The sequence below is a fragment of the Trichomycterus rosablanca genome, chromosome 11, assembly GCF_030014385.1.
Source record: "Trichomycterus rosablanca isolate fTriRos1 chromosome 11, fTriRos1.hap1, whole genome shotgun sequence".
NCBI classification, from domain to species: domain Eukaryota; kingdom Metazoa; phylum Chordata; class Actinopteri; order Siluriformes; family Trichomycteridae; genus Trichomycterus; species Trichomycterus rosablanca.
The window spans coordinates 25,211,820-25,236,067 of NC_085998.1; the positions used below are offsets into that span (position 1 = coordinate 25,211,820).

General features: G+C 42.3%; 1 protein-coding gene across 1 annotated transcript in view; it reads left to right on the forward strand.

The window, feature by feature from the left end:
- Positions 1–24,248, forward strand: part of reln (reelin) — a 360,462-nt gene that overhangs the window by 315,974 nt on the left and 20,240 nt on the right. Inside the window, exons 51-57 of the mRNA XM_063004091.1 lie at positions 13,268–13,422; positions 13,959–14,173; positions 15,088–15,265; positions 15,348–15,523; positions 17,273–17,379; positions 17,464–17,706; positions 18,551–18,726. Coding sequence (XP_062860161.1) covers positions 13,268–13,422; positions 13,959–14,173; positions 15,088–15,265; positions 15,348–15,523; positions 17,273–17,379; positions 17,464–17,706; positions 18,551–18,726 — 1,250 coding nt within the window. The remainder of the gene's footprint in view (positions 1–13,267; positions 13,423–13,958; positions 14,174–15,087; positions 15,266–15,347; positions 15,524–17,272; positions 17,380–17,463; positions 17,707–18,550; positions 18,727–24,248) is intronic.

The window sequence follows — 24,248 nt, forward strand, 5'->3', positions numbered from 1 at the left end:
GCCCCTCATGACCTCAGCTTTTGAGGCACTGCAACAGGCATCCGTCTTTACTAAGTTGGACCTGCGCAGTGCCTACAATCTAATACGTATCCGGGAGGGTGATGAGTGGAAGACCGCATTCATCACGCCGTCGGGCCATTATGAATATTTGGTCATGCCCTTCGGATTGATGAATGCGCCGGCCGTCTTCCAACGGCTCATCAATGAGGCCCTGAGGGAGGCCCTTGACCGCTACGTGTTTGTCTATCTTGATGACATCCTAATCTACAGCAGGACGATGGATGAACATGTAGCCCACGTCAGGCGAGTTCTCCAACTGCTGCTTGAGAATCACTTATATGTGAAGTTGGAGAAGTCGCATTTTCATGCCAGGTCTGTCTCTTTCTTGGGTTTCGTGGTGTCTCACAACCACTTGAGCATGGACCCGGCCAAGGTTCAAGCTGTGGCAGACTGGCCCCGCCCAACGTCGCTGAAATTAGTCCAGCACTTCCTAGGCTTTGCGAACTTTTTTAGAAGATTTGTGAAAAACTTCAGTTCGGTGGCCGCACCTCTGACGGTCCTTACTCGCAAAACCTCTGGGCGATTCCTGTGGAGCACGGAGGCCCAGGGAGCATTTGAGGAGCTCAAGCGGCGTCTGACCACAGCCCCTGTTCTCCAGCTTCCCCAAGCTAGTCTTCCGTTCGTGGTAGAGGTTGATGCATCTGAAGTTGGTGTGGGCGCTGTGCTGTCCCAGCGCTCAGGCCCGGCCCAGAAGCTACATCCATGCGCCTTCTTCTCACATTGCCTCACTCCCACCGAACGGAATTATGACGTGGGTGATCGAGAATTGCTAGCCATCAAATTGGCACTCGAGGAGTGGAGACACTGGCTAGAGGGAGCAGACCAACCGTTTTTAGTCTGGACAGATCACAAAAACCTGGCATACCTCCAGCAGGCAAAGCGCCTGAACCCTCGTCAGGCCAGGTGGGCGCTGTTCTTTGCCAGGTTTGATTTTGTCCTGTCATACCGGCCGGGTACTAAGAACACTAAACCCGACGCTCTCTCTCGCCAGTGGGAAACCCCCTCACAGAGGCAGATGCCCGAGGCTGTGATCCCCAAGGCCCGCCTCATAGCGCCTATTCGCTGGGGCATGGAGGAGGCCATACAGCAAGCCCAACGGACAGAACCTGACCCTGGTGGTGGACCCCCGGGTAGACTGTATGTCCCCTCCACTGTCAGGAAGAAAGTCCTTCAGTGGGGACACACCTCGTCTTTTGCAGCACACCCAGGGGCCACCCGCACGCTGGAATTTATACGGAGGCGCTTTTGGTGGCCCCACATGGATCGCGATACGCAATTTGTGCCCAAAACAAGGACCCCAGAACAAAGCCAGCTGGACTCCTACACCCCTTGCCTATCCCATCACGCCCGTGGTCTCACGTCTCCCTTGACTTTATCACTGGTCTTCCCCCATCAAAGGGGAAGACCGTGATATTGGTGGTTGTGGACAGCTTTTCCAAAGCGAGTCATTTAATTGCACTAACAAAGCTACCATCGGCTAGGGAGACAGCCGAGTTGTTCCTGCAACACGTGGTGAGGCTTCATGGGTTGCCAAGGGAGGTGGTGTCTGACAGAGGTCCACAGTTTTCCAGCCAATTCTGGGGGGCCTTTTGCCGAAATCTAGGGTCTGAGGTGAGCCTGTCATCCGGGTTCCATCCTCAGTCAAATGGCCAAACGGAGAGGGTCAACCAGGATCTGGAACGGACTCTTCGGTGCCTGGTATCCTCCTCCTGGTCAGACCAACTAATGTGGGCGGAGATGGCTCACAACACATTATGGCACTCCTCACTAGGCATGTCCCCCTTTGAGTGCCAGTTTGGCTTCACTCCGCCCATGTTTCCCGAACAGGAGGTAGAAGCTGGGGTTTCATCGGTCAGACAATTTATACGGCGGTGTCGTAGAACTTGGAACAGAGCCAAAATAGCCCTGAGAACTGCAGTGAGAACACAAAAACGAAATGCAGATCGAAAGCGCAGGCCAGGACCCTCCTTCCGTCCAGGCCAGCGGGTATGGCTCTCAGCCAAAGACCTACCACTTCGAGTCTCCTCTCGTAAGCTGGCCCCACGTTATATAGGCCCATTCAAAGTACTCCGTAGGGTCAACCTACCAACCTACCGTCTAGCCCTGCCTCCCTCCATGCGTGTCAACCCCACCTTCCATGTCTCCCGCCTCAAGCCCGTTCTCTGTTCCACCAGGGCTCCTGCCCCGCCAGCACCTCGCACGGTAGGTGGGGGTCCAGCTTACACGGTCCGAAGCCTCCTTGATGTCCGCCGTGCCCAGGGCATCTGGTGGACTGGGAGGGTTATGGTCCAGAACAGCGCTCGTGGGTCCCAGCTCGTCACATTCTGGATCCCGAACTCATCAGGGCCTTCAGGCGGGATCGTGCAGTGGGGTTGGGAACGTCAGGCGCCGTTCCTCGAGGGGGGGTCCTGTAAGGGGTGGTCTTGGGTCTAGGCAGACTCCAGCCGCTAGGGGTCAACAGCGAGCCGGCAATCAGGCCTAATGCCTGTGTACAGGTCTATAAAGAGACAGAAACAGCCAGAACTTGCTGGTTCTTTGTCTCATGCGAGCAAACACACGCAGCCGGTAATCTTGGTAGAGGATTGAAAGTTTTCACCCTCACCCCATTTCTCTTTGGTCTCAAGTTGTTCTCTCTCTCTCTCTAGTAAAAGAAAAGAAAAGAAAGAAAAGAAAAGAAAGAAAAGCAAAGAAAGAAAAAGAAAAGAAAAACAAAAAAGAAAAGAAAAGATATATATATATATATATATATATATATATATATATATATATATATATTATTTAGTGAATATTAAAATATTAGTTCAGTCATTCTCTCTGTTAATTTATTATTATACGTAGTTCTATATTTTCTGTTGAGAAGGCCTTTTGTTTTATTTACCCCTTTTTCTCATAACTCATGAGGTGGCCATTGTTCCCCTGGCAGTCCTTTGTTCTTCATTTTTCCCGCTCAAACTTTTCCCCAAAACAGGTGGTGTTTGTATTTTCTTTTGCACCTGTTCAAGCACATTAGTTTTGAACCCACCTGGTTAGCTGAGTGGTAGAGCACTTGATCAGTGTTCTGACGACCTGGGTTCAAATCCCACTAGGAGAGTTTTTTGTTTGTTAGTTAAATTACCTAATTCACAGATTACTAAGCACTTGGGTCCAATTCCCAATTGATCTGGTAGCTCATCTAGTAAAGACACCTGCGTGGTACGCAGAGGTTTGGTGTTCAGATCCACCACGGGGTGAGCGCAATTACAGTATTGTCAAGAGAAAGATGAGAGACACCAGACCCAACAATGCAGATAAGCTGAAGGCCGCTATCAAAGCAGCCTGGGCTTCCATAACACCTCAGCAGTGCCACAGGCTGATCGCCTTCATGCCAAGCCGCATTGATGCAGTAATTCATGCAAAAGGAGCCCTGACCAAGTACTGAGTGCATATACTGTACATACTTTTCAGTAGACCAACATTTCTGTATTAAAAATCCTTTTTTTAATTGGTCTTATGTAATATTAAAATTTTCTGAGATACTGACTTTTGGCTTTTCATTAGCTGTAAGCCATAATCATCAAAGTGGAAAGAAATCAATGCTTGAAATGTATGACTCTGTGTGTAATGAATCTACGTATAATATATGAGTTAGTCAGCAGACCAGTTTCCATCATCGTCATGTATTTACCACCCATAATATCTCTCAAATAAACAAGACCCACAAATGCTTTTAGTTCATCACCTCAGTTTAAACTCTAATCTAGGGAAAAAAATTCAAAAGAAAACATAGCTACTCTAAGCTTCCCTGTAAATAAGCATAAATACACAAAGGGAAGCCACCAAGTTACCTTATGATTATAGATTGCCCAAAGATTGCCCAATGTGTCAAGTGTATACAAGTATGGATTAAGGATAGTCTGGGCCCCTGGGCAAAGAGTTGCCCAGGGCCCCCCTCTTACCCCCCCCCCCCCCGCGCCCCCACCCCCCTCCAAAAACATAAATAAATTAATACATTAAACAACCTGTCAATAACTAACCCTAACACAAGAATCTATTTTATATAAGTTTCTTTCTACTCTTCTTTCTTGCAAAGTCAGACCAACTAATGTGGGCGGAGATGGCTCACAACACATTATGGCACTCCTCACTAGGCATGTCCCCCTTTGAGTGCCAGTTTGGCTTCACTCCGCCCATGTTTCCCGAACAGGAGGTAGAAGCTGGGGTTTCATCGGTCAGACAATTTATACGGCGGTGTCGTAGAACTTGGAACAGAGCCAAAATAGCCCTGAGAACTGCAGTGAGAACACAAAAACGAAATGCAGATCGAAAGCGCAGGCCAGGACCCTCCTTCCGTCCAGGCCAGCGGGTATGGCTCTCAGCCAAAGACCTACCACTTCGAGTCTCCTCTCGTAAGCTGGCCCCACGTTATATAGGCCCATTCAAAGTACTCCGTAGGGTCAACCTACCAACCTACCGTCTAGCCCTGCCTCCCTCCATGCGTGTCAACCCCACCTTCCATGTCTCCCGCCTCAAGCCCGTTCTCTGTTCCACCAGGGCTCCTGCCCCGCCAGCACCTCGCACGGTAGGTGGGGGTCCAGCTTACACGGTCCGAAGCCTCCTTGATGTCCGCCGTGCCCAGGGCATCTGGTGGACTGGGAGGGTTATGGTCCAGAACAGCGCTCGTGGGTCCCAGCTCGTCACATTCTGGATCCCGAACTCATCAGGGCCTTCAGGCGGGATCGTGCAGTGGGGTTGGGAACGTCAGGCGCCGTTCCTCGAGGGGGGGTCCTGTAAGGGGTGGTCTTGGGTCTAGGCAGACTCCAGCCGCTAGGGGTCAACAGCGAGCCGGCAATCAGGCCTAATGCCTGTGTACAGGTCTATAAAGAGACAGAAACAGCCAGAACTTGCTGGTTCTTTGTCTCATGCGAGCAAACACACGCAGCCGGTAATCTTGGTAGAGGATTGAAAGTTTTCACCCTCACCCCATTTCTCTTTGGTCTCAAGTTGTTCTCTCTCTCTCTCTAGTAAAAGAAAAGAAAAGAAAGAAAAGAAAAGAAAGAAAAGCAAAGAAAGAAAAAGAAAAGAAAAACAAAAAAGAAAAGAAAAGATATATATATATATATATATATATATATATATATATATACAGTGTATCACAAAAGTGAGTACACCCCTCACATTTCTGCAAATATTTCATTATATCTTTTAATGGGACAACACTATAGACATGAAACTTGGATATAATTTAGAGTAGTCAGTGTACAGCTTGTATAGCAGTGTAGATTTACTGTCTTCTGAAAATAACTCAACACACAGCCATTAATGTCTAAATGGCTGGCAACATAAGTGAGTACACCCCACAGTGAACATGTCCAAATTGTGCCCAAATGTGTCGTTGTCCCTCCCTGGTGTCATGTGTCAAAATCCCAGGTGTAAATGGGGAGCACGGCTGTTAAATTTGGTGTTTTGGGTACAATTCTCTAATACTGGCCACTGGATATTCAACATGGCACCTCATGGCTAAGAACTCTCTGAGGATGTGAGAAATAGAATTGTTGCTCTCCACAAAGATGGCCTGGGCTATAAGAAGATTGCTAACACCCTGAAACTGAGCTACAGCATGGTGGCCAAGGTCATACAGCAGTTTTCCAGGACAGGTTCCACTCGGAACAGGCTTCGCCAGGGTCGACCAAAGAAGTTGAGTCCACGTGTTCGGCGTCATATCCAGAGGTTGGCTTTAAAAAATAGACACATGAGTGCTGCCAGCATTGCTGCAGAGGTTGAAGACGTGGGAGGTCAGCCTGTCAGTGCTCAGACCATACGCCGCACACTGCATCAACTCGGGCTGCATGGTCGTCATCCCAGAAGGAAGCTGACGCACAAGAAAGCCAGCAAACAGTTTGCTGAAGACAAGCAGTCCAAGAACATGGATTACTGGAATGCCCTGTGGTCTGACGAGACCAAGATAAACTTGTTTGGCTCAGATGGTGTCCAGCATGTGTGGCGGCGCCCTGGTGAGAAGTACCAAGACAACTGTATCTTGCCTACAGTCAAGCATGGTGGTGGTAGCATCATGGTCTTGGGCTGCATGAGTGTTGCTGGCACTGGGGAGCTGCGGTTCATTGAGGGAAACATGAATTCCAACATGTACTGTGACATTCTGAAACAGAGCATGATCCCCTCCCTTCGAAAACTGGGCCTCATGGCAGTTTTCCAACAGGATAACGACCCCAAACACAACCTCCAAGATGACAACTGCCTTGCTGAGGAAGCTGAAGGTAAAGGTGATGGACTAAACCCAATTGAGCACCTGTGGCGCATCCTCAAGTGGAAGTTGGAGGAGTTCAAGGTGTCTAACATCCACCAGCTCCGTGATGTCATCATGGAGGAGTGGAAGAGGATTCCAGTAGCAACCTGTGCAGCTCTGGTGAATTCCATGCCCAGGAGGGTTAAGGCAGTGATAATAATGGTGGTCACACAAAATATTGACACTTTGGGCACAATTTGGACATGTTCACTGTGGGGTGTACTCACTTATGTTGCCAGCCATTTAGACATTAATGGCTGTGTGTTGAGTTATTTTCAGAAGACAGTAAATCTACACTGCTATACAAGTTGTACACTGACTACTCTAAATTATATCCAAGTTTCATGTCTATAGTGTCGTCCCATGAAAAGATATAATAAAATATTTGCAGAAATGTGAGGGGTGTACTCACTTTTGTGATACACTGTATATATTATTTAGTGAATATTAAAATATTAGTTCAGTCATTCTCTCTGTTAATTTATTATTATACGTAGTTCTATATTTTCTGTTGAGAAGGCCTTTTGTTTTATTTACCCCTTTTTCTCATAACTCATGAGGTGGCCATTGTTCCCCTGGCAGTCCTTTGTTCTTCATTTTTCCCGCTCAAACTTTTCCCCAAAACAGGTGGTGTTTGTATTTTCTTTTGCACCTGTTCAAGCACATTAGTTTTGAACCCACCTGGTTAGCTGAGTGGTAGAGCACTTGATCAGTGTTCTGACGACCTGGGTTCAAATCCCACTAGGAGAGTTTTTTGTTTGTTAGTTAAATTACCTAATTCACAGATTACTAAGCACTTGGGTCCAATTCCCAATTGATCTGGTAGCTCATCTAGTAAAGACACCTGCGTGGTACGCAGAGGTTTGGTGTTCAGATCCACCACGGGGTGAGCGCAATTACAGTATTGTCAAGAGAAAGATGAGAGACACCAGACCCAACAATGCAGATAAGCTGAAGGCCGCTATCAAAGCAGCCTGGGCTTCCATAACACCTCAGCAGTGCCACAGGCTGATCGCCTTCATGCCAAGCCGCATTGATGCAGTAATTCATGCAAAAGGAGCCCTGACCAAGTACTGAGTGCATATACTGTACATACTTTTCAGTAGACCAACATTTCTGTATTAAAAATCCTTTTTTTAATTGGTCTTATGTAATATTAAAATTTTCTGAGATACTGACTTTTGGCTTTTCATTAGCTGTAAGCCATAATCATCAAAGTGGAAAGAAATCAATGCTTGAAATGTATGACTCTGTGTGTAATGAATCTACGTATAATATATGAGTTAGTCAGCAGACCAGTTTCCATCATCGTCATGTATTTACCACCCATAATATCTCTCAAATAAACAAGACCCACAAATGCTTTTAGTTCATCACCTCAGTTTAAACTCTAATCTAGGGAAAAAAATTCAAAAGAAAACATAGCTACTCTAAGCTTCCCTGTAAATAAGCATAAATACACAAAGGGAAGCCACCAAGTTACCTTATGATTATAGATTGCCCAAAGATTGCCCAATGTGTCAAGTGTATACAAGTATGGATTAAGGATAGTCTGGGCCCCTGGGCAAAGAGTTGCCCAGGGCCCCCCTCTTACCCCCCCCCCCCCCCGCGCCCCCACCCCCCTCCAAAAACATAAATAAATTAATACATTAAACAACCTGTCAATAACTAACCCTAACACAAGAATCTATTTTATATAAGTTTCTTTCTTGTATTAAATACTTGTATTATCCATACTTGTATTAAACAACCTGTCAATAACTAACCCTAACACAAGAATCTATTTTATATAAGTTTCTTTCTACTCTTCTTTCTTGCAAAGTCAGACCAACTAATGTGGGCGGAGATGGCTCACAACACATTATGGCACTCCTCACTAGGCATGTCCCCCTTTGAGTGCCAGTTTGGCTTCACTCCGCCCATGTTTCCCGAACAGGAGGTAGAAGCTGGGGTTTCATCGGTCAGACAATTTATACGGCGGTGTCGTAGAACTTGGAACAGAGCCAAAATAGCCCTGAGAACTGCAGTGAGAACACAAAAACGAAATGCAGATCGAAAGCGCAGGCCAGGACCCTCCTTCCGTCCAGGCCAGCGGGTATGGCTCTCAGCCAAAGACCTACCACTTCGAGTCTCCTCTCGTAAGCTGGCCCCACGTTATATAGGCCCATTCAAAGTACTCCGTAGGGTCAACCTACCAACCTACCGTCTAGCCCTGCCTCCCTCCATGCGTGTCAACCCCACCTTCCATGTCTCCCGCCTCAAGCCCGTTCTCTGTTCCACCAGGGCTCCTGCCCCGCCAGCACCTCGCACGGTAGGTGGGGGTCCAGCTTACACGGTCCGAAGCCTCCTTGATGTCCGCCGTGCCCAGGGCATCTGGTGGACTGGGAGGGTTATGGTCCAGAACAGCGCTCGTGGGTCCCAGCTCGTCACATTCTGGATCCCGAACTCATCAGGGCCTTCAGGCGGGATCGTGCAGTGGGGTTGGGAACGTCAGGCGCCGTTCCTCGAGGGGGGGTCCTGTAAGGGGTGGTCTTGGGTCTAGGCAGACTCCAGCCGCTAGGGGTCAACAGCGAGCCGGCAATCAGGCCTAATGCCTGTGTACAGGTCTATAAAGAGACAGAAACAGCCAGAACTTGCTGGTTCTTTGTCTCATGCGAGCAAACACACGCAGCCGGTAATCTTGGTAGAGGATTGAAAGTTTTCACCCTCACCCCATTTCTCTTTGGTCTCAAGTTGTTCTCTCTCTCTCTCTAGTAAAAGAAAAGAAAAGAAAGAAAAGAAAAGAAAGAAAAGCAAAGAAAGAAAAAGAAAAGAAAAACAAAAAAGAAAAGAAAAGATATATATATATATATATATATATATATATATATATATACAGTGTATCACAAAAGTGAGTACACCCCTCACATTTCTGCAAATATTTCATTATATCTTTTAATGGGACAACACTATAGACATGAAACTTGGATATAATTTAGAGTAGTCAGTGTACAGCTTGTATAGCAGTGTAGATTTACTGTCTTCTGAAAATAACTCAACACACAGCCATTAATGTCTAAATGGCTGGCAACATAAGTGAGTACACCCCACAGTGAACATGTCCAAATTGTGCCCAAATGTGTCGTTGTCCCTCCCTGGTGTCATGTGTCAAAATCCCAGGTGTAAATGGGGAGCACGGCTGTTAAATTTGGTGTTTTGGGTACAATTCTCTAATACTGGCCACTGGATATTCAACATGGCACCTCATGGCTAAGAACTCTCTGAGGATGTGAGAAATAGAATTGTTGCTCTCCACAAAGATGGCCTGGGCTATAAGAAGATTGCTAACACCCTGAAACTGAGCTACAGCATGGTGGCCAAGGTCATACAGCAGTTTTCCAGGACAGGTTCCACTCGGAACAGGCTTCGCCAGGGTCGACCAAAGAAGTTGAGTCCACGTGTTCGGCGTCATATCCAGAGGTTGGCTTTAAAAAATAGACACATGAGTGCTGCCAGCATTGCTGCAGAGGTTGAAGACGTGGGAGGTCAGCCTGTCAGTGCTCAGACCATACGCCGCACACTGCATCAACTCGGGCTGCATGGTCGTCATCCCAGAAGGAAGCTGACGCACAAGAAAGCCAGCAAACAGTTTGCTGAAGACAAGCAGTCCAAGAACATGGATTACTGGAATGCCCTGTGGTCTGACGAGACCAAGATAAACTTGTTTGGCTCAGATGGTGTCCAGCATGTGTGGCGGCGCCCTGGTGAGAAGTACCAAGACAACTGTATCTTGCCTACAGTCAAGCATGGTGGTGGTAGCATCATGGTCTTGGGCTGCATGAGTGTTGCTGGCACTGGGGAGCTGCGGTTCATTGAGGGAAACATGAATTCCAACATGTACTGTGACATTCTGAAACAGAGCATGATCCCCTCCCTTCGAAAACTGGGCCTCATGGCAGTTTTCCAACAGGATAACGACCCCAAACACAACCTCCAAGATGACAACTGCCTTGCTGAGGAAGCTGAAGGTAAAGGTGATGGACTAAACCCAATTGAGCACCTGTGGCGCATCCTCAAGTGGAAGTTGGAGGAGTTCAAGGTGTCTAACATCCACCAGCTCCGTGATGTCATCATGGAGGAGTGGAAGAGGATTCCAGTAGCAACCTGTGCAGCTCTGGTGAATTCCATGCCCAGGAGGGTTAAGGCAGTGATAATAATGGTGGTCACACAAAATATTGACACTTTGGGCACAATTTGGACATGTTCACTGTGGGGTGTACTCACTTATGTTGCCAGCCATTTAGACATTAATGGCTGTGTGTTGAGTTATTTTCAGAAGACAGTAAATCTACACTGCTATACAAGTTGTACACTGACTACTCTAAATTATATCCAAGTTTCATGTCTATAGTGTCGTCCCATGAAAAGATATAATAAAATATTTGCAGAAATGTGAGGGGTGTACTCACTTTTGTGATACACTGTATATATTATTTAGTGAATATTAAAATATTAGTTCAGTCATTCTCTCTGTTAATTTATTATTATACGTAGTTCTATATTTTCTGTTGAGAAGGCCTTTTGTTTTATTTACCCCTTTTTCTCATAACTCATGAGGTGGCCATTGTTCCCCTGGCAGTCCTTTGTTCTTCATTTTTCCCGCTCAAACTTTTCCCCAAAACAGGTGGTGTTTGTATTTTCTTTTGCACCTGTTCAAGCACATTAGTTTTGAACCCACCTGGTTAGCTGAGTGGTAGAGCACTTGATCAGTGTTCTGACGACCTGGGTTCAAATCCCACTAGGAGAGTTTTTTGTTTGTTAGTTAAATTACCTAATTCACAGATTACTAAGCACTTGGGTCCAATTCCCAATTGATCTGGTAGCTCATCTAGTAAAGACACCTGCGTGGTACGCAGAGGTTTGGTGTTCAGATCCACCACGGGGTGAGCGCAATTACAGTATTGTCAAGAGAAAGATGAGAGACACCAGACCCAACAATGCAGATAAGCTGAAGGCCGCTATCAAAGCAGCCTGGGCTTCCATAACACCTCAGCAGTGCCACAGGCTGATCGCCTTCATGCCAAGCCGCATTGATGCAGTAATTCATGCAAAAGGAGCCCTGACCAAGTACTGAGTGCATATACTGTACATACTTTTCAGTAGACCAACATTTCTGTATTAAAAATCCTTTTTTTAATTGGTCTTATGTAATATTAAAATTTTCTGAGATACTGACTTTTGGCTTTTCATTAGCTGTAAGCCATAATCATCAAAGTGGAAAGAAATCAATGCTTGAAATGTATGACTCTGTGTGTAATGAATCTACGTATAATATATGAGTTAGTCAGCAGACCAGTTTCCATCATCGTCATGTATTTACCACCCATAATATCTCTCAAATAAACAAGACCCACAAATGCTTTTAGTTCATCACCTCAGTTTAAACTCTAATCTAGGGAAAAAAATTCAAAAGAAAACATAGCTACTCTAAGCTTCCCTGTAAATAAGCATAAATACACAAAGGGAAGCCACCAAGTTACCTTATGATTATAGATTGCCCAAAGATTGCCCAATGTGTCAAGTGTATACAAGTATGGATTAAGGATAGTCTGGGCCCCTGGGCAAAGAGTTGCCCAGGGCCCCCCTCTTACCCCCCCCCCCCCCCCCCCCCCCCCGCGCCCCCACCCCCCTCCAAAAACATAAATAAATTAATACATTAAACAACCTGTCAATAACTAACCCTAACACAAGAATCTATTTTATATAAGTTTCTTTCTACTCTTCTTTCTTGCAAAGTCATCCACTAATTCATCAAAATTAAGCTGTCTGACCAAATCTGATTCAATGGCCAGAAGTGACAGTGAGTTCAGGCGGTTTTGGCGCATCCTAATCCTGAGTTCATTCTTAATACGAGCCAGTTTGGAGAATGAACGCTCCCCGTCGGGTTTGTCAAACACACAGTAGCTGATACAACTCTGGTAACTCATAGTAAAACATAAGCAACAGCGCAATGGTTGAAACCCTGCCAAACAGATTGCACCCTACATACAAGAGTATAACTCAACACATACACATACCAGGAGGCCAAAGAATTGTTAATGGTTAGGCAACCTCATTGCATCTGATTCTTTCATTTGTGTCACCTGATCTAGCAGGCAATTCTTCTCAGCTGCACTACATCCAAGCCCTCTAGCAAGTAACCTTAGCTGTAAATCAGGCTCTGTGCTGGGGACCGTTATGTGCTGCATGTTTTTGTTGGGAAATGTTTGCCACGCTGTCATTATGTGATTACAAAATGACAGCGTGGCAAACATTTCCCAACAAAAACATGCAGCACATAACGGTCCCCAGCACAGAGCCTGATTCAGAGCCTGATTCTGAACCTAAATCAGATTCAAGATTCAATTAACTTCCGTCCTCTCCCTCATCATATCCATCAGACACCTTACATGTGTTATATTCAGTATTGTCATTTTCAAATATACATCAGTGCAAGTATTAATGAACAGAGCAAAAGAAACAGATCAATAAGAACAGCAACACAAATACAAATTTTAGACAGAGCTCTATACTCACAAGTGCTATTTTTAGAACATGCCCTGCTGTGTTGGTGACCCCTGCTCTACATAAAGTGTGCATAAATGTAAGGGTCTGATTCCTTTTTTAAGTCAATGTACTTTTACATCTGTAATTAAGCAAGTAATCATGAATTTTGAGGGTTTTCAAACAGGTTTAGAAATATGTTTGTCCTCATTTGTACAACATGAGAGGGTTACTACAAGTCTGTAATTAGTACTTATAAAAGGTCACATGGTTTTGTCAGCACTCCTGGGGTTCCAGGCAAACATGTTACTACTCACTCTTACTGTTTGTTTAAACTGTTTCTATTAATGATGGATTTGTGTTTTTTAATTAAACAATCATATTTTCAAATTTATTTCACAGTGAGTGAACACTGGCTCTTCTCAGAGGATTGCTCTATACAAAAATTTTGCAACTTCCAAGATAGAGTAATGGTGTGTGGTAATGTTGATGGCAGAGAAGTGTACACTGTCACACATGACATTGTCCCCCAAAAAAATTGGGTCATGAATTTTAAGGTCAGTTTTTCTGTATCTTCTTTATCATTATTAACATCATAACTCTTTATGTTCATTACATATTAGCAGCCATGTGCAAATTAAATATGTCTATAAAATAAAGTAATTGAAAGGTTATTTATTTAGTAACCTATTAATCTTCATGTTTCAGCACACTACAAACCCTATTTTCTGGAAAAGTTTGTAAAATGCAGTAAAAAGAATCTGCGGGTTTTTTCCACTTGAACTTTTTAACTGACATAAGTACAAAATTTTAATTTTTACTGAAGGTTTTTACTCACCAACTTCATTGTATTTTGAAAATATAAGCAAATTTTGAATATGATTTCTGAAACTTATTTAGAAAATGTTGGGCATGTGTACTACTATATTACACTATCTTTCCTATATTTTTTAATCACTTGGGAACTGACCATACTAATTGTTTCAATTTTCTAGTGGAATTTTGGAAATGGGGTTTGTATTTGTTATGTATTTTTAGTCACACAATTCATTTTATACTATGCAGAAGTTGTATAATAGCGATAAATTTGCAGATTGTAGTTGGTTGCAGTGCACCTGAAAAACATGCTGAGAGACAGGTCCATGTCCAGTATTCAGTGGACTTTGGTGTGTCCTGGAAGTACCTAGTGCCCCAGTGCCTTCCTGCTAACCCTCGTTGTGGAGGACAAGTATCACAGCCATCTGTTTTCTTCCCTGAAGAAGGCTGGAGGAGAGCTGTCTATCCACTACCTGACAGCCTTTCAGACACGTAAGTACATAATGTCACACAGTGATAGTGTTGTCTAAAATAACAAATAGGCACTTATTTGTAATTTGTTAATTTAGTTTTTTAAAGAAGCAAATAGTAACTGAAGAAATATGCTATTAGGATAATTGTGTGTTTCATTATTTAACTTATATATTAATATGTTTTTTTTATTATTTTAAGTTTAAACCCCATGTCTGGAAAAGTTCAGATGATCTCAGTTCAGGCAGGGCAAGGCTAGAAAACCATGGATGAATGTGCATAATCTTTGAGCCCACAGATGGCACTGCATAAGACACTGTCATGCAATTATAAAAATAAAAAAAGCATAGTTATGTGAGCTCAGGAGTACTTCAGAAGACCACTGTCACCACTGCATCAGAAAATGCAACTTTTGTAATGGAGTGGAAAGGATAAACACAGAGATTCACAGAACTGAAGTTTAGGAGCTAAACTGAGTCAGCAATAATATGGATGTGGAAAATGGCACGCACAGTGTGACTAACAAAAGGCAAAAAAAGTGGAGAGAGAAAGGATAACCCTGAACCAGGGTTTAATATTCCACTGTAGAACATAGGGAATGAGCATGCTACAGCATGCACTGACTGCCAGTTCAGGAGAAGAAGAGGTAAATGGCAAAGGTCACATAACAAAAGAACTAAATCTCTTTGTGAGCTGGTTTAAATTAATACAGTCAAGTTGGTCAAATCTTTGTACTTTTGTCTGCTAAATAACAAAAATTAAGTAAACTTAAAAAAAATAACAAATCACTTGATTCTTGTTTTTATCGCATCTTACAGAATGTCCAGAAATGTGTTTTGTTCTTACCTATATTATGATTTCCTTCTACCAAACCTAAAAAGTTCTTCTTATAAAGATGGCTGGATGCTGGCACATATCTGATTTGTACACCACAGAGCAGTTCGTTTCCGGTTCTACCAACAACACTCAGACATGCAGTGGGCATTAGAGAACTTTTACATTGGGCCGGCATGTGAGAACCACTGTGGAGGTCATGGTGACTGTGTGGATCGACATTGCCTTTGTGACTCAGGATTTTCTGGACCCAACTGCTATGTCACATTAGTTCTGGAGGTAAAACTGTATTCAGTATTCAGTGAAATATGAACATTCCCTCACTATACACACGTCTTTTACTGTTATGTATTTCTTGTAGGAATTTCTGAAAGAGCGCTTTGAATGGCAAGGGGCTCATGGGCCTCAGTGGCAAGTTGTGGAGGGGGGTCATCCATGTAATAACTGTGGGGCATTGGTTGAGGGGATGGGCCTGTACTTTAGGGGAGCTAATGCCAGGCAGGCTATCACCGCTGACCTGGATCTACGAGGAGCCAAGTCAGTGCCATTATTTTATAATAAGCAAAAAAATTTTTGATTCACATAAAGGGGTGGTTTCCCAGACAGGGTTTAACTTAAGCCAGTAGTAGGCCCTAGTCTGGAATAGTTAATCATGTCTTTAAAAAGGACTTTCTGAAACACAGATTAACTACTGATTACTAACACATGGACTAGTATTCCCAAACTAGCTTAATTTAAAACCACCTGTGCTAGTCTGAATTACTACAAAACATGAAATGGATCCAGAAACGCTTAAAATTTATTAAACTGGAGAAGCAAATACAAGTATGACCATGGCAGCAGAGAAGAGACTGAGATCAAAAAACTTCAGAAAAAGTTGGGACAGTATGGAAAATGCGAATAAAATAAAAACACAGAGTTTGTTACATTTACTTTGACTTTTATTTGACTGCAGACAGTTTGAATCCAAGTTCATGTTTTGTCTGCTCAACTTCATTTTATTTCTTAATATACCTCCATTCCTGCATTTCAGGCCTGCAACACATTCCAAAAAAGTTTGGATGGGGGCAATTTAGGGCTAGTATTTTGTTTGTTTATTAGGATTTTAACGTCATGTTTTACACTTTGGCTACATTCATGACAGGAATGGTAGTTACTCAATACACAAGGTTAATCAGTTCACAAGTTTATATCAAACACAGTCATGGACAATTTAGTGTCTCCAGTTCACCTCACTTGCATATCTTTGGACTGTGGGAGGAAACCGGAGCACCCGGAAAGAACCCACGCAGACATGGGGAGAACATGCAAACTCCACACAGAAAGGACCTGGACCATGATCAAACCCAGGACCTTCTTGCTGTGAGGCGACAGTGCTATCCACTTAGCCACCGTGACACCCATTAGGTCTAGTAATAAGGTAAAAACTAAATAATGATGTGATTCCAAACAGGTGATGTAAACAGATGATTGCAGTATTTTTGGAAAATAATGGACGCTGTGTGCTCCGGACCAAAGAGGAAAAGAACCATCTAGACTGTTATCAGCTACAAGTTCGAAAGCCAGGGTCTGTCATGTTATGGGGCTGTGTCAGTGCCCTTGGCAAAGGTCATTTACACTTCTGTGATGGCAGCATTAATGCAGAAAAGTAAACTGAGATCTTAGAGCAACATGTGCTGGATGTTTATTAATAAATAAAATGAAGCTGAGCAGATAAAACATGAAATATCTCAAGTTCATCCTGTTTGCAATCAAATAAAAATCAAAGTAAATGTAAGAAACTCTGTGTTTTTATTATTTGCATTTTCCATACTGTCCCAACTGATTTGGGGTTGTACATTCAAAACGATCTCAAAAACTATTGTCATCAAAATTATGTAATGGGTCACTTTTGTCAGCAAGAACATGTCTAGCTGGTGGTACTCGCTGATCTTCATTGACATGTGCAAGTAATCCATTTGTTTTCTTTGACAAACAACATTAATCTGAAGTTAAACCTGCCTCCTGTGAGGTTTAAATTAAGCCTCAATTTAGTCCTGCAATAGCTCTAATCTTCCTTCAAGGAATCAAATTAGATCATTCAGAATTAGGCTAAATGTAGGCCTATTTTAAGCCATGACTGAGAAAGCAGATTTCTGTTCATCTAGATTAAAAGGCTGTTTTAGGACTAGTTTAGGACTGTTTCTAGGACTAGTCTTAATCTCTGTCTGGAAAACCACTCATATGTGTATTAAAATTAATACACTAGTTAGATGCTAATATAATTTTATTTATTGTGTGCTTTAGGTTTGTGCAATACTGGGCTAAAATTGGAAGTGAGGACAATATGACTTTATGTCAGCGTCCAAACTGTCGAAAAGAAGGTGTATTGCTTGACTATTCCACAGATGGAGGTTTGTGTTGGACATTTGAATACATTTAGTAAATACCATAATTAAAAAAAATGATTTCTCATGTTTTTTTACACTCACATTTAGGTGTATCATGGACACTTCTTCATGAGATGGACTATTTAAAATATGTGTCTGTAAGGCGGGACTACATTAAGTTGCCAGAGGGTGCTTTGACCAATGCTACTCGCCTACGCTGGTGGCAGCCATTTACAATGTCTTCAGGCCTTGTAACCCCTAATCTTCAGCGTGCTCAGTGGGCCTTAGATAATATCCTGGTGGGAGGTGCTGACATCAACCCCAGTACCCTGTTTGATACATTTGATGATGGTATTGAGCTTTTTATCATCTATATAACTTCTTGATCTACATATGAGATTTGAGAAAAATGGTTGTTTAGGAAAATAATTCAGGTTTTAACATATTTAATGTTTTAACTAACCAACTTTATTGTTTTTGTGTATGTACTGTATATGTTTGTTTCAAATCTAATAGCTGCAAAAAGTTGGATAAGATAAGATAACACTTTATTGATCCCTGATAAGAAACACCTTTCCTTTCTATAATCTATAACTTATCATTTAGGAACTACAGACACCAACTGTTGTAGCTGTGGAAGTGAAATTTTCCATTTTTGCTTTACATAACATTTGGGCTGCTTTGCGTGGGTAAAAATTTAGATGGTTCTTTTCCTCTATGGCATTGACCTTAAACAATCTGAGAGTAAAATTTGTTGAATGTATTTGGACATGCTATTAAAATATAAAGTTGTTTAATATCTACTCGCTTCTGAAAATATTGGCTTTTTATACCAAACAATCAAAGGTGCCAGTAATGTTGACAACAGCTGTATTTTCTGCTATGCCAATGGTTTCGGAATTGGGAATGTGTGGTGAATGTTGTTGTAATACTGATGATATGAACTATCGTATCGTAAAAAAAAACATGAATTACTAGCTACCCTTGTATATTTTGTTTAACTGGCAGTTTAACGTCTAGTATCGGTGTCTAAAGAGATTCTCAGCTTTTATAAATCACATTGTCTTTTTAAATTTTGTTAATTTGCTTATTTTAAATTTACTATGCCTTTTTTCTTGGTCTTTTCTTCTATCCCTATGATTTTTTTAAATATATGCTTGTCTTTCGTTCTCTCTCTTGTAAAATAATGCGTCAGAGAGTAAATCTCATGAAGAAAATTGGAGTTTCTATCCAAATGCTGTGCGGACAGCAGGTTTTTGTGGCAATCCTTCGTTTCATCTCTACTGGCCCAACAAAAATCAGGATGGAACCCACAACATTTTGGAAACTCGAGAGCTTATTGTCCAACCAGGATATATCTTGCAATTTAAGGTCAGCACTTACACTTATAACAAAACACTGTTGCAATGTTAATTTATAAATAATTTTAATGCATTTAGTTATGCAACTGTAAGTACTCTATACTACTTTCTCTAAATCGTGTTGAATTATACACTTTGTACTGTATGACGATTTCAGTACTAAAAAAAGATTGTAAATGTCATTCATGCAACGCTTGGCTTAAACTGTTTGTTATTTAGATACCCTTCACATTGCATGACACAATCTGTTAAAATTAAAGTGGAGTTCATAAAACAGAGATGATCAAGATAATGACCCCTCTTAACTTGACTAACATCTAGACAAATGTTTCCTAGTCAGGGATGCAGTGAGTCTTCTACCAGCTTGTTACTTGTCCAAAAAGGGGTTATATTAACTGGACCACCCCATTCACAAACTCTTACAAAGCTACCTCTGGCATTTGGAAAGGCTGATCATGCCATCATCTTCCTCATGCCAGAATATAAAGAAAGACTAAAACAGGAAGCTCCGGTTACGAAAAAGGTTAGATGCTGGTCCGTCCGATCAGAAATCACATTACAGGACGCGCTAAGTGGCGTAGACTGGGATACGTTCTGGACAAGCTTTGTTGAGTTTACAGAAGTGGCTATGAGCTTCATATCAGATATAAGAAGGTACTGCTGCATACAACAAATGACTAATCTCTGGGTATATGAGACTGCACAAAGCGGCATCATGCATACAAAGTAAGAAATCCAGGGGAGGTGGCAAATAGGCGATACTGGGAAAAGTAGAGGCCCTGTATGACCGTATGATAATTGCAAGTGCACACTTCAACTGATGTTGATTCCTCAATGGTTTAAACACCTCCTGTACACCCTTTAAGTTTAGTAGCACTAGCACTAATACAGATAGCAATACTAGCATTGCTAGCATTGCAGCTAGCATTAGCATAACTGTAGCATGTGATCAGACCAGTAAAGACCGCCAACTCTCCGTCTCAGAGCACGATGTGAGGAAAGTTCTGAGACATGTAAACAGCAGGATGGTATCCCTGGGAGGGTGTTGAAATCATGTGGTGTTTACCTAAATTTTTAACAAATCCCTGGCCCATTCCATCATGCCTAGATGTCTTAAGAAGTCTACAATAATCCCTGTGTCCAAGAAGAACAACCCAACCTGCCTAAATGACTACCATACTTCAGCTTCTTGTAGCGTCACCCTCTGTGTTTGACAGTGCATCGAGAAACTCATTAAATTAAATTAAAGACTTCATCTGCTCTACTCTTACTGGCTCATTAGACTCTCCTCAGTTTGCCTATTGCATTAATAGCAGTGCTAATGATGCCATCTTGCATGTCCTCCATACCATCCTCTCCCTCCCATTGATTACAATTCAGCGTTCAGTAAAATAATTCCTACAAGACTGGTTGCCAATTTCAGACACAGTTGCTAAGCCATGCATTGTGTTCCTGGGTCCAGAGCTTCCTGTTTGACAGACCTCAAGTGGTGAAAACACTGGCGCCCCCCCAAAGGTGCGTCCTAAGTCCACTGCTACAGTCAAGCTGGAAAATCTGCACACCCCTTTCATCTTCTCCACGTTTTATTATGTTACAAACTCATTCTGTAATAGTTTTATTTCTTTTTTTGCCTCAAACATCTACACACAATCGCCAATAATTACAAAGTGAAAACAGGGTTTAGAAAATATGCAATTTTATTTTACTGACAAAAATCCTTTATTTAGGGGTTAAATATTTGTACACACCCTTAGCCTAATACTTAGTTGATGCACCTTTGGCAGCAATTACAGCTTCAAGGCGTCTTGGGAAAGAAGCTACGAGCTTGGCACACTTGTTTCTGGAAATGTTTGCCCATTCCTCTTGGCATATCCTTGCAAGCTCCGTCAGGTTGGAAGGGGAGTGTCGGTACACAGCCATTTTCAGCTCCTTCCACAGATGTTTGATTGGATTCAGGTCTGGGCTCTGGCTGGGCCACTCAATGACATTCACAGACTTTCTCCGAAGCCACTCCTTTGTTCTCTTGACTGTGTGCTTCGGGTCATGTTGGAAGGTAAACCTTCGCCCCAGTCTGAGGTCCAGAGTGCTTTGGAGCAGGTTTTTTTCAAGGATCTCGGTGTACATAGCTGCATTCATCTTTCCCTCTATCAGGACTAGTCGCCCCGGTCCCACAGCTGAAAAACATCCCCACAGCGTGATGCTGCCACTGCCATGCTTCACTGTAGGAATGGCATTAACCAGGTGATGAGCGGTGCCTGGTTTCCTCCAGACGTGACGCTTGGTATTCAGGCCAAAAAGTTTAATTTTGGTTTCATCAGACCAGAGAATCTTGTTTCTCATGGTTTAAGAGTTTGGCAAACTTTTGGCAAACTCCAAGCGGCTGACATGTGCCTTTTACTAAGGAGTAGCTTCTGTCTGGCCACTTTACCATAAAGGCGTGATTTGTGGGGTGATGGATGATTAATATTCTGATAGGTTCTCCCATCTCCTCAAGGATACGCTGGAGCTCTGTCAGAGTGACCCTCGGGTTCCTGCTCACCTTCCTGGCCAAGTCCTGTCTGTCTTCCCTAGGAAGATTTTTGGTGGTTCCAAACTTCTTTCATTTACGAATGATGGTGGCCATTGTGCTATTTGCTGCATTTTTTCTGTACCTTTCTCCAGATTTATGCCTTAACACAATCTTGTTTCTAAGGTCTGCAGATAATTCCTTTGACCCCATGGCTTGGAGTTTGCACTGGTATGCATGGTCAACTGTGGGACCTTATATAGGCAGGTGTTGGCAATCCCCAGTCATGTCCAATCAATTGCATTTACCACAGGTGGACTCCAATTAAATTGTAGAAACATCTCAAGCAGTATTAGTAAAAAACTAAATGCACCTCAGCTCACTTTCGGGTGTCATATCAAAGGGTGTGCACACTTGTGTACATATGATATTTTACATTTAGATTTTTATAAAATTAGCACAAAAGTCTTAAAAACCTGCTTTCACTTTCATTGTGGGCTATTTTGTGTAGAATCTTATGACAAAAGTAAACTCTATTATAGAATGAGTCTGTAATGTAATAAAACGTGGAAAAGGTAAAAGGGGTGTGCAGACTTTCTGGCTTGACTGTATACTCCCTGTACACTCATGGCTGAACAGCTACTCATAACTTTTAACTCCACTGTGAAATTTGCCAATGACACAGTGGTGTTTGGCCTGATTTTAAACAAAGATGAAGCACCCTACTTGGACAAGGTGGTGTTACTGTCAGCATGGTGTGCTATTACCAGCCTGGTTCTTAATGTTTCCAAGACCAAGGAGATGTTGGTGGACTTTAGGAGGGAGATTTAGAGTACCCAATACATCCCACTACAGATCAACAGAATGCCGGTAGAGAGAGTGAGCAGCTACAGGTCCCAGGGAGTCTTTATCTCTGAGGTCCTGACTTGGACCAAACTTATCCCCACCATGGTAAAGAAGGCATGGCAGCACTTGCATCACCTCAAACAGCTGAGGAAATTTTAGATCTCCAAAGCACTGCAAAAAAGCTTTTTCACTGTAACCTGTTCTTTCTTGGAGAATCACAGCCTGGTACGGAAATTGCTTATCTTAGAAGGCCCCTTCACAAAGTAATCAGATGTGCTGAGCACATCACCAGGACAGCACTTCCCAGACTAAAGAACATCTACTCCAGGCTGTGCACTTCATCAACAAATCAGATAATCAAGGACATTCACAACCTAAACCACAATCTGTTGAATGATGATTCTTGATGCAGTGCCGTCTGAGTGATTAGAGATCATGGATGTTTATCTTAGGCAGAAATGCCTCCTGATTCCTTGAATCATTTAATAATATTATGCACTGTAGGGAAGATTTCTTTGATGAACATTGTTTTTAACAGTTTCAGTAATTTTCTCATGCATTTGACAAATTGGAGATCCTCTACCCATCTTTGCTCCTTACAGGCACTTTGTGGATACTGCTTTTGTTCCAAATTGTGATTACAGTTACCTGTTGACATTAGCTGTTTGAAAGCACATTATTACAGTAGACCCTTGACTTACGAATTTAATTGGTTACAAAGGGCTGTTCTTAAGTCAAAATGTTCGTTAATTAAACCTATTTTTCCCATAAGAAATAATGTAAGGAGAATTAATCTGTGCCAGACCTCCCAAACCACCTCCCTACCTAACCTTTCTAATGTCTTAAATGGTCTTTTTTGTTATAAATACAAGGATATTTTTCCTTAAATCTTAAATTATAGAATAGACATTACTGTAATAAACAATAATAAACAACAAACTGTTGTGTTTTATGTGTACATAAAACACACACCACATTTCAGTACAGTACGTGTGCTGTACCATACATCATAATACATTTCCTTCTTTTTATATAAAAATGTATCTACCAGAAACAACTATAACTCTCATATTTCTCTATTATTTCCTTCTTTATTTCAATAGTATTGTATTTTGTAGGTGTAATTGCACGAAAGAAAGACTACTTTACTGAGCCGAATTCCTTCTTCTCTCTCACTCACTGTCCCCACTGCCTGATACACAGTGACAGCTACTGGCAGGAGTAATTATACAACACACCAAATAGTTATTTGTTCATTTTCTTACAACTGCGCTTCCTCTGCACCTTCTTTGGGGACATTTTAATATTGAATTTTACAAAATAGAAATAAAACACCGGAAAAACACCGTCCGCTGTCCGAATGTTCGCTCACTGTATATATATATATATATATATATATGTATATATATATATATATATATACGTATATATATATATATAGAGAGAGAGAGAGAGAGAGAGAGAAAGAGAGAGAGAGACGGTTGAAGTCAACTTGTTTGTGACGTCACGTGTTTCGTGAATTTCTGTTCATAATCCGAAATTTGTTCCTACGTTAAGTTGAAAAAGATCGTTTGTAACCCGAAATGTTCATATGGTAAACCGTTCGTAACTCAAGGGTCTACTGTATTTTTTACTTTGTTCCTAACCCTAAATTGCCCCCCATTCCAACTTTTTGTTCAGTGTGTTGCAGGCTTTAAATGCAGGAATGGATGCATATTAACAAATTAACTGAGAACTGGTTGTCACAATATGACAGGCTGCTCCAGCTATATGTGACAAACCAGTTCTTGGGGGAAAAGAGAAAAGATAGGGAACCCCCACAACAACAGCAGTAAATGAGTAGCACTCTAACCCCATCAAGGCACCAAGATTGTACTTCATTCAATTATATATTTTTTAATAATAATAATAACAATAATAATGTTTAGTAGATTTACTTATGAAGTACAATTTTCCACAGTGATTTAAACTTGCAACTTTCAAGTTGTACAGTACAGCTGCACTACACAACTGGATCTCTTGTACTCAGAATTCTTTTTAGTCATTGTGGTTTTCACACTACACGACTGATCGGCAATAGGGGGTCACACACTGCACGCAGACCAGGATGAGTCGGTCTGGTCTCCTAAACTACGTTTTGTCACATAAGCCTTTTCTGTGTGAGGGTCCAGATTTGTAGT